General features: G+C 50.6%; 1 protein-coding gene across 1 annotated transcript in view; it reads right to left on the bottom strand.

The window, feature by feature from the left end:
• Positions 1 to 11,527, bottom strand: part of CDYL2 (chromodomain protein, Y-like 2) — a 60,923-nt gene that overhangs the window by 18,367 nt on the left and 31,029 nt on the right. The window contains exons 3-4 of the mRNA XM_006888887.1: positions 6,453 to 6,670; positions 2,637 to 2,809 (exon numbers count right to left, since the gene is read on the bottom strand). Coding sequence (XP_006888949.1) covers positions 2,637 to 2,809; positions 6,453 to 6,670 — 391 coding nt within the window. The remainder of the gene's footprint in view (positions 1 to 2,636; positions 2,810 to 6,452; positions 6,671 to 11,527) is intronic.

Raw genomic sequence — 11,527 nt, 5'->3', positions numbered from 1 at the left:
CAAAATCCCTGTAAATGCTCATTAAAACTAATAAAATTTACTAAAAATTTTAAAAAATTTAAAAAAAAATCAGCCACTGGTCTATGGATGGCACGTGGGGAAGAGTGAGTCGGAGGAGAACTGACGGCAGCTGCAGGAGTCACTCTAAAAACAACCTGCGTTTTGTAAATTATGACCTAACTTGGGAGGGACTGGACAGCGTTATGCTGAGTGAACTAACTCAGTCCCACATGGATAAACACTGTATAAAACCATTATTGTAGGATGAGTATAAGGATCCAAGATGGGTGGGAGAGGGTGGAAGCAGAGGGATGAGGACATGCAGGGGGAAGGGAGGATTAATCATGGGCTTTTACAATTTGATGGGTGGGGGGCTGAGGGAAATTGAAAGAATCTGTTCTTGAAAACAATGTATTCGAATATGTAAATAAGCTAGTAGAAATAAAATAAAATACAACCTGCGAACCAACATCACATCATTGCCTGAGAGCTGGAGTCTACTCACAGCCAGCCCTCAAGCTGTACATCACACAGGGAAGACGGCCTGTCTTTCTCCAGAGGAGTTGGCGGTGAATTCAAGCTGGGAGCCCTCAGGTTAACAGTGCAACTCCCTCCCCCGACAGACAAGGCCACCAGGGCCCCTAGGAGTTTAGTGCGGCTGCCCGGTCATTCTATGTGGGCGGTCTGATTATTCTCTATCCCAACAACTCTCCCAGGGGCCAGCACCGCCAGGGTTCCAATTCCAAATCCCACTGAATGAATGGCTCAGGGACTTCAGTGATAGACATACGCCTGCACCACTCACAAGCAGCGGAGGCGGGACTTGAGCTCAAGCAGCTCGCTCCAAGGCTGCATGCCAGGAACCACCAGGCCACAGGGGTCCATGAGCCCCTTTCTATGGGTTCGCCCATTAGAGGCCAGCCCCTCATCTACACTGCTCCTCCAGAATGGGCCCGGCGGCCGGCTTGAGGTCCTGGAGAGCGGTTTCTGGGGAACCACCCCCCCACGCTTGCTGAGTGCACATCTCACACCGAGTCAGGTGCACACATGCTTGCTTCAAATGAGGATGAGGAGGGTGGGAGCACTGTTGGGGGGGATGCCGCGACCCCACAGGAGCACTGATGGCACAGCCTGGGGGGAGGTGTGCTGTTCACCCCAAGGCCGTGACTTTGGGGGTCTGAATCCACCAGCGGCTCAGGAGGAGAAAGACGGGCAATCTCCTTCCAGAGGCTCTGAGCCTCAGAAACCCAGCGGGGGGTCAGCTGTGAGGCAGGGCCAAGCGGACGGCAAGGACCTGAGTTGTGGTCCCGCAGGCACCTGGTGGACCCTCAAGGTCCATCTTCCTAAGAAGATTAAGTTGTTCCTCACACAGCAAACACCTTCTAAGTTTGTTTATCAATCTCCTCCACTAGCCCTCTCCCAAGAAATTTTCAAAAGCATCACTGTAACAGTTTTTTCCCTACGTGTTGCTATTTAAAAAAAAAAAAAAGAACTAGCATAGCAGGTTTATAAAACTATCTTTCAAGGGCAAGGAGTAGTTGGCAAACAAGCTTAAGGGGTGTGTGTTGTTTATGTAAAAGTAAGTGAAATCCCAAAAGAAATGCAATGGAGGTCAAGGCTGTGGGGGCTCAGGTCAAGATCATAGAGACACAGGCCAAGGGTGGGAGGCTCAGGTCAAGGGTTGTAGAGACTCAGGTCAAGGTTGTGGAGGCTCAGGTCAAAGCTGGGGAGGCTCAGGTCAAGCTTGGGAGACTCAAGTCAAGGTTATAGAGACTCAGGTCAAGGCTGGGGAGGCCAGAAGTGAGGGTAGGAAAGGTTCTACTGCCAAGTGTCTTTTAAGTGCCACCAAATCCTGAACCAGGGATCTCCAGTGGTCTAGTGGGTGAAGAACTGTGCTGTCAACCCAAAGGCAAGTGATTCAAATCCACCAACTGCTCTGAAGGAGAAAGGCAGGCCATCTCCTCTCGCAGGATTTACAGCCTCTGGAAGATCAACTCTGAGTTGGTTCCAACTTGGCTGCACATAAAACAACAGACCCTGAACCAAGTTCTTCCCCGGATAGTTTCTCAGCCCTTAAATAGATTACCATGCCTGGAAATCCAGCACCGGGAGGCAAGAAACCCCGAACACCGCTCAGCTTAAAGGCAGCTAACATATCCCACACGGCACATGTATCAGTCACCCTTGCCAAGTTGGAACTGACTTAGCGCTGACTGTTGTTTTCCAAAGCTGGAGAGGACAGAGAAGGGAAATGCCCATCTTTCTCTCACGGAATCACTCCCGACAGACCATGCCACCAGTGGACACGCTGTTTTTACGTGCCATCGAGTCAGAACCGACCCACGCCTGACCCTCCAGTGGGTTCAGAGGTAGTGAAGGGAATGGGAGGAGAATGCCCATTATATTCCCACCCAGCAGCTGGTGGATTTGAACCTCTTAGCTTTGGGTTGGCAGCGCAATTACTCACCCATAAGCTCACCAGTTTAGGAAACGCGCAGTGGCCAAGTAGGACTACACCTACACTATAATGAGTGTATGTGCTGTCTGCCTGACGTTACACGTTAACACCCTGCACCGTTATCTGCCCCGGGTGGCAGCCCCCGGCGGAGCCGAGCAGGCGGGAGCAGCGGACTCACCTGATGGCTTCGGCGATGCGCGTGCTCTCCTTCCGCCGGTCACTGGACAGCCGGCCGATCAGGTAGGAGTAGTCCAGGCCGCTGCAGAACACACTGCCCACAGCGCTGAGCAACAGGAGCTTGCTGTCATCGGTGGCCGCGTTGCACAGGGCCCGCCGGACTTCCTTCATGATCTGCGGGTGGACACCAGGTGGCGGGGGTTAGGTCCGAGAGGCCAGGAGCATTCAGACCTCGAGGTGGCCACGCCTACCCCCTGGAGGGACAGGGGAGTAAACGTGCGTGTGCCCAGTGCTGGTGTTGTCCTGACTGTGGGCACACTAGACGACGGAATGAACGTAAACACACCACAACTTTCCTGAACCTGCAGGCGTGAGGCTTCCTGGCAACACGGGAACAGGCTGCAGATTCTAGAGTCTACTTGGCGCAGCCTCAGCCCTGGTCTAGCCTCTCAAATCTTCTCACAACATTTGCTCACTCACCTTCGGCAGGTACGCAAATGCAGTGGTGTGCAACCGAGGTAAGTCACGTACACCAGCTCTTTTTTTGTTGTCATTGTTGTAGCCCAATGAGAGTCCTGACCTGTCATCACCGTGTATGAGAGAAGTGGGCCGTGGCAGCCCCTGGGGTGTAATCAGAGCCTTGCCTTCACCGTCTCCCATCTGCTCAAGCCCACTGACGCGGCCACGGGGCCAACCCACCCTGTTGAGGGTCTTCACCTCTTCTGCTGGACCTCTACCTTTCCCAGCATCAGGTACTGGAAACGAGGACACCTCTCCTGCCAACATCCCCGAAGTAAGTGAGATGGGGGGGTCACCGTCTGTACCTCTAAGAAGCACCCAGATAGTACTTCCTCCATGACAAAGGAAGTGTTCTTTTGCTAGTCAATATTCAATATGGACCTGCTGTTTATAAGGTCACTAAGGTCGTCATGCTGGGTTAAAGCAGAGGGTCTGCCAAAAAGATGGGGACTCTCAAGGGGATGGAGTCAAGGGCACAGGGACTCTAACAGCGGGCTCAAGGACAGCAATGACAAGGAGGCACAGGACGTGACAGGGTTTCGTTCTGTCGACACAGACACAGGTGGGAGCTCACCTGGAGACACCTGACGACATCATCCATCACCAGAGACACACACCAGGCCCTCCTCTAGCTGGGAGGTTCCAACTACAAACCTTTTCATTAGAAGCTGAAGCATGACCACATTACCATTTAACTACATCTTTGCTCATGCTTAACTCAACCAAGACCCTTCCACGGCCTTTGCCTGACACACGGAAAACGGGTGTGGGTGTCAGACCCAGGTCCTGAGTGCATCCAGTCCAAACACTGGCTCTGTAGCTTCTTCGTCCTGGGACCCAACGGACATCACATCTGAGGCCTGCCCTATTCAGAGTCAACCTCACCATTTTTTACAGGCCCAAGCCCACTGTTAGAGTAACAATGTCAAGAGTTACTACCTGCCCTCCTGACAGTAATGACCAAAGAAGGAGAGACAGTGCCTCCATTCTTGCCTCTATGGATCTCCCTTCAAGTCTGGTTTTTGACAGTCCGTGCTCTTCCAAAACCACAATCCATAGGCACCAACTCTTCGGTCTTCCTAGTCACTGTCCAACTTTCAGAGGTTCAAAAATCATCTGATTTGTTTTGGAGCGGGTACGCTTTACGCCTTTCAAGTAAAATGAGAACCCCATGACTAGCAGCAGAGTGAGAAAGGGAGCTCCTCGTTTCTGTAACAGAAGGAGCTCAGAGAGGCTAAGAAAGAGCCCAAGGTCATCCCAAAGGTAAAGCAGTGGTGGAGGCTGGATTTGAACCCAGGTCTACCAGGCTCCCCTCCTAAAAGCATCTCTTCATTTCCGTGGACTCTCTTTCTGTCTAAGCAGCCAGCTTAACAGCAGAGTCCATCCACACTGGCTGTGGAGACGTAACATGACCAGCTCAACCACGCTGTTCTATCTTCTGCTGCCTCCAGACACCCACTAGGCAAAGCGGGCACCTAATGGAGGTGAGAACCGGGACACTTCAAGTTCAAATGCACGTAGCTGGCAACAGTTAAAGTAAGAGAGTGGCTTCTTATGTTAAGAGGCCTTTCTGTGAAGAGACTCAGAGAGCTGGGAGACTTCACATTGGTCCAGCTTTTCGCCAGGAAATGCTGTGCCTCGTAAAAGCAAGCTTTTAAGGAGCAGTGAAGGAGAAGGAATCCAGGAAGAATTGGTCTCATGTGGATGCTTCATGACGAGCTTAAAATAACAAGGTGTAGAGCTGGATAAACACATGAAGAACAGCACTGGTGTGAGGTGGGGGCCCTGGACTTCTCCAGATCTTTCACAGAGAGTTCTGGCCCCCAACAGAGCATCCCGAGTGTCTGCAGCACACCAAGCGTCCCCAGGACACCACGCCTGGAGCAGGGGGCAACAAGCCATCTCCACCCTACAAACTTCAGAGGGGAGGGTGTAGTGGATGGCACCAGAGGTTAGGCCTTGACCATGGAGACCTGGCGGTGCAGGGTATGCAGAGCTGGGTAGCTGGCTAAAAGGACAGAGGTTCAAGCCCACAAGCCACTCTACTAGAGAAAGATGAAACAAGTGTCCTGCTGTACAGATTCCCAGAGCCCCTGGGGCTGTTCTACTCGATCCTTCGGGGTCACTGTGGGCCAGAACAGGCTTGAAGACGATGAGTTTAGTTTGGTGTGGGTTTTTTTCTTGCTTTTTCCCCCTACTAGTTTATTTGCTGTTGTTGTCCATTATGTGCCGTCGAGTCGTTTGCGACTCATAGCGACCCTATGTACAACAGCCCTAAACCCTGTTCTATCTTGTGGCAATTCAAATAAAAATTTGAACAAATTCTTTCAATTTCCTTCACACACCCCCCCCCACCCCACCATCAACTTGTACAACCCAATGATTAATCCGGCCCTCCCCCTACAAATCCACATCCCTCTGCTTACAGACTCTCCCACCCCTCCTGGGTCCTTATACTCATTCTACAACAACAGTTTTCTACAATATTTATCCTTGTGGGACTGAGTTCACTCAGTATAACGCTCTCCAGTCCTTCCCAAGTTAGGTAATAATTTACAAAGTTATTACTCCTTTGTGCTGCATAGTATTCCACTGTGTGAATGTACATAATTTCTCAATCCATTAGTTTGTGGTTGGACATTTGGGCTGTTTCCATGTTCTTGAGATGGTGAATCATGCTGCTATGAACACTGGTGTACAAATCTGAGTTTAGTTTGGTTTTCTAACCTCTGGGCTGTTGTTTAGAGTCTATCCAGGGTCACTCTCAAAAATGCCCTGGCAATCTACTTCCAAAGGCCATCAAAACCCCTACATGGTCTGCTTCTACTCAGACGTGAGGCTGTAGGAATTGGAAATGACTTGACAGCGGCTGATGGGGTTTGGGGTTTATCTGTTTTCATTCTCTCGGGTCTTTCCAGGGAGTAGGTGGGATGGGCATTCGGCTCTCTGGCCTCCTGAAGGGTACCAGGAATGATGGACAATGCCACATCAGCTTACCAGCTCCAGGCTGGTCCCTTTTTGGCGACATCCCCTCCAACAAGTTCCGGCGTCCACCCTCCAATGCTTCCACTGATCGCTTTACTCAACAGCCGCGCACAGAACCTTCATCTGTAAAATGCTCACACACGTCCTGATCGTCACCATCACCCAGGACGCAAAGTGATAGCAAATCGCCTGTCTGGCGCTCTGGTTTCCATACCGGCTGGCTGTGTGAATCAGCTCCCCAGCAGAACAAAAATAAAAAGACATTATCCTGCTCTGAGTGAGGGAAGGGAGCCCCCGCCCGCCGCCCTCTCACCTCTGGCGTCAGGGCGTTGTTGTCCGAGGTCTGGCTGGACAGCAGGATGTGCGTGAAGCCCTCCTCCTTCCGCACCACGATGTCCCGGAAACGGCAGTTGCTCTCGTTCTGGCGGACGCTGTACCTGAGCCTCTTGTCGAAAACGTAGTCCTTGTCCGCCTCCAGCTTCCTCTTCAAGGGGCTGTGCAGGCTCAGGTTTCCATTGGTCAGCGCAGAACCTTCCAGAACCAGATAAAAAAGAGTCAGAGAGGGACGGGTGGGACCCTGAGCATTGTGATGGTCAGCGGGAAGGGCCAGTGGGACTGGATTATATGCTCGGGATGGTGGAGAACCCGGGGCATCACTGCTACAGCTCCAAGTCTGGGAGAAGCTGGAGGGGGACAGATGAAGGACCTTGTGCAGTCCCTGGTGCTCCCCCAAATCTGCTTGTGAGACCCCAGCTTCGCCTGGAACATCTTTAGCGACAGGCAAGCCACTGGTCACCTCCGGTGGCAACCCTTTCTAGGCAGTGGATACCTGTGACTGGGACAAGTCAGTGCCGTGGAGTCAGAACCAAGTCAAAGCTGACCTTCCAGAGCCTCTCAGTCTCACAGGCGAGACCGTTTATTTTTGTTTCCCAGAGCCTCTGGTGGATTCGAACCGCGAGAGAGGCCCCAGCTTTGTGTGGGCAGCACACATCCCCACAGACTATGCCGTCATGGTGACGTGCGCCATCAGGGTTGGAACGACTCATACTTGACCCTTTAGAGGGTTTTCAGACGCAGTAAATCCCATGGGAGGAGACTGCCCATCCTCCCACGGAGCAGGGGATGGATTCGAACTGGCAGTGCAGCTCCTTACCACCAAGTCATCAGAGCTCCCTGTGCTCTCATAGAAAGAGGCCTTTATCAAGAGCAGTGACAGGACCCACCCTTTGTTCAAGCTGTGGCACGTGCAATTAAAGGCAAGCGCTGATGAGAAATGTGTGTGACATACTCTGGGGAGGTTCCCAGGAGGGGCCGGCTCCTGAAGAAGGACATCATGCTTAGTAGAGCAGAGGGTCAAAAGACGAGGAAGACCTTTAAGGAGGAGGGAAGGGACACAGGAGCTACAACAGTGAGCTGAAATGTGGGGATGGCTCTGAAGATGCTACGGAACCAGTCACCTGTCCCGTCACGCTCAGCGTCTTGTGGGCTGGGCCCAGCTCCACAGCGCCTGACACCCACTATGACTGTGTATTATGTATGCTCTCCTAAAACACTAAATGTACACTGTCCTACTTAATGTAACAGCCACCAAGAGGGTGTCCCTGGGAAAAAGGAGGGCCACCCACATGGTCTCCCCTTGCTGTCTCCCAAATCAATCACCAGTTTGAACATTAAAAAAACGGGGGGATATGTGATTTTAATAAATGGGCTGGCTAAACAGATTCAACAACTTTTTGAAAAATTACTAAATCCAGATTTATGTTGGCTCCCAAACTCCAGGACCATCAGGAGCTTTTCCAGAAACACCTGGGGTCTGTGCAAATATTGCATGGCCCCAGGTCCACATCCACCAATGCTGAGGGCCTCGACGGGTCTGGAGGAGCTGAAGGTCAAGAACAAAGAGGCAAGAAGGAAGAGAAATGACCCAGGGTCCCTGTGTCAGAAACACAGCTAAGTCACGGGCATGAACATGAACAAACAGAGGAAAACCACCAACAAGGATCGCTCATCTCATGACTTAGAGGAAATGGGACGGCGTCTTGAAAGGCATGAACTTTCCCGAAACAGATGGAGAAAGCCACCTGTCAACAGGTGCACAGTGACAAAAGATGCTGACTCAGTAATAACCTTCCAGGGAAAACAGAGAGCACCAACACTTGATGCTTTAACTGGTGGATGATGCCAAATATTTGACGGGAACCTGACGCCAATTAGCTAAACCTTGTCCCAGAAAAACCAGAGCAGAGGAGGCACAGCCTGACGGTTCGAGACGGAGCCATGGTGAGTGGTACATGTTGTACAGCTGGGCAAAAAAGCGAGCGGCCTGAACCCACCAACTGCCCTGGCCTCCACCCACGACATTGACAGCCCTGGGACTCCAAAGGGGGGTGGCCATGATCCGGACCAAGCCTGGTGGAAGGAGCGGGATCTTCACTAACTCATTCCATGAGATCGGCATGACTCAAAAACAGAGAACAACACTCCAAGACAGGAGGCACTGCAGACCAGTGTCTCCAATGAACATGTGTGCAGAGACCCGCAACAATAACAAGAGCCAAAGCCCAAATACAATAATGAGTGAAGATTATGCATTATGATGATGATGTTGTTGTTGTTGTTATTATGTGCTGTCGAGTCACCTGCAACTCACAGCGACCCTCTGTCCTGTGCCTCTGATTACCCCAGTTACTGAATCAATCCACCTCATAGAGGACCTTCCCCTCCTGCGCTGTCCCTCCACCCTCCCAAGCATGATGTCTCTCTCCAAGAACCTCTCCCTCCTTGCAACATGATGGAAGTATGTCAGACGAAGCCTCAGAATCCTTGCCTCCAAGGAGCAGCCTGGCTTCACCCTCTCTAGGATGAATCTGTTTGTTTTCTTGGCAGTCCACGGTACATTCAACACTCTTCTCCAGCACCAGCTCAAAGGCGTCAATTCTCCTTCTGTCCTCCCTAGTCATTGTCCAGCTCTCTGGTGCACTGGATTACGATGCATTATGATGAGGCTATGCAAAGGTCGTTCAGTGGTCAAATATCAATCAATCAAGCCCACAGTACTAGCATGCCAAAGAGATGCCACCACATTAACTGATACAGGAAAGGTATCTGAAAAGCCCAATACCAGTTCATAACAAAACAGGGACGGGCTACATGGGAATTGAGGGGAGCCTGCTCAACAGTGAACAGATAGTTAATGGTGAGATGCAGGATACTTAAGCTTTCTTCCTCCTATCAGGAACAAGGCAAGGATGTGCTCTTTTATCACATCTTTTCAACAATGCCTGGCATCTTATTTACTACAATAAGATAAGGAGAGGAACTGTAACAGGCACACAGATTGGAAGGAGGAAATAAAAGATTCTCTGTTCACAGATTACACGATTGTGTGTATTTTTTGGAAAAAAAAAAAACAAACACAAAACCGCCACCAAAGATTCAAATCAAATCAAATGCAATTTTAAAAAATAAAAACCAAAGTACTGCAGGGATAAGCAAATACAGCAAAGTAGCGATACTCAAGGTTAATATACTAAAATCCAGTTTTTCCTGTATATAAAAGCAATGAACAACTGGGAGCTGTAATTAAAACTACTTCTCATAATTTTACAAAATTTTAACCACTGCCACTGAGTTTGTTGCGACTCCCAGCGCGCTTCCATCAAGTTGTGAAGGCTGTACCAGGAAGGGACTACCCAGCTTCCTCCCTGAGAGGCCCTGGGGCCAACACTCCACCACCAGTCGCTGCTGCGTTAGGATCCACTGAGTCTACTACCACTCACAGCAACCTGGGAACCTTGATCGCAACCTTGCCCTACCCTGTGCCATGCATACCTCTCTGATAGGCTCTAGCCTATTGTTACGGTCACTTTGTCCACCCCACCCCCCCCCAACGCAGTGAGTGTCTTCCTCTCTCTCGCTGACCCTCTATCTTCCTGAGTACAATATCCTTTTACAAGGGCTAGTCTCTCCGGACAACATCCCCAAAGCACATTAGATGACGTTTCACTGTCCTTGTCTCTAAAAAGCACGCTGGTTGTACTTCCGCCAAGAGAGACGGGTGTTTTTATCGCAGTCCACGATACATTCAACACTCTTTTTCAACTCCACAATTTAAAGGCATCCTTTCTTCTTTGCTCTTGTCCAGGTTTCAGACGTATACAAAGCAATTGAAAATACATGTCTTCGATCAAGTTCAGCTTTGTCTTTCACCTGGCCAGAGACTTACTCACGAGAGCACAAAGTCTTGCATGGATTCAACTGTACCCCCAAAAGACAGAATGAAGTCCTAATCACCCCGCTGGTAACTGCGAATGGGACCGGGATCTTGTCAACAGTGTCACTGAAGAGTTTATCAGCCATCAAGCCCGCCCCGATGCCTGTAGGAGTGGAGTCCTTATAATCAGAAGATATACAGAGATAGACAGGGCAGGTCCATCACAGAATGACAGAGGCAGATGCAGCTGCCAGCTAAGACGTGCCAGAAACCAGCAGCTAGAAGATAGGCATGGGGCAGTTTCTTTCTAAGAATCCCTGGAACACATCAAGCCAGCTTAGCATCTGGCTTTGGGCTTATAGTTTCCAGAACTGACAGAGACAATGTATGTCTATTTTTATATCCTCCCAGAGGAGCCCTAGGGGCACAGTGGGTGATGTACCTGGCTGTGAGCACAAACGCGGGCAGTTCAAATCCACCTGTCACTTGATGGAAGAAAGATGGTCAACGTCCTCTAGTTATGGGCTGAACTGTGTCCTCCAGAGGTGGAAATATAATTGAGGTGGAAGTGAGGCAGAGGGCTCCTGATCTGATAAACCTGTAGGAGGGCCTAGTGGAATGTCACTCTCTCCTACTTCATCACATACCTCATTAGACAGAAGGAGAGCTGCCCTAAGGCAGGGCTTGTGCTATCTTTTATCTCCCTACAGATAAAAGGAAAGTGAGCCAAGAAGGGAGGATCTTTAGTGTCACCCAGAAACAATTTCCAGGAGTAGAGTGTTTGGACCTGGATCTCCAGCACAAGGAAGCTCCCTGGTGCCAGGGAAGGCCAAGACGCAGGGAGGTCTCCACACAGCACAACACCAACAGATGCTGGAGGGAAGGAGGACCACCCTCCACAACCAAAAGGGAGGGAGCGCCTTCCTCCAGAGCTGGCACCCTCAACAAGACTTCTGGCCTCCTGTAAGAGAACCCAGAGTGCTCTGGTGGCCTAGGGGTAAGAAGCTGCGCTGCAATCCCAAAGGCAGATGGTTCAAATCCCCAGCAGCTCTGCAGGAGAAGGAGGGCAATCACCTCCCAATTCAGGGGTCAATTATGAATCAGTCTAACTCGACAGCACACAATAACAACATAATAACAAAGCTGGTCCACTTGTCATATCTGCTATTGTTGTC

Source organism: Elephantulus edwardii, unplaced genomic scaffold (assembly GCF_000299155.1).
Source record: "Elephantulus edwardii isolate Elephantulus edwardi_28Jun2011 unplaced genomic scaffold, EleEdw1.0 scaffold00072, whole genome shotgun sequence".
NCBI classification, from domain to species: domain Eukaryota; kingdom Metazoa; phylum Chordata; class Mammalia; order Macroscelidea; family Macroscelididae; genus Elephantulus; species Elephantulus edwardii.
Note: the sequence above shows the minus strand (reverse complement) of the source record. Positions and strands in the feature narration are given on the sequence as shown.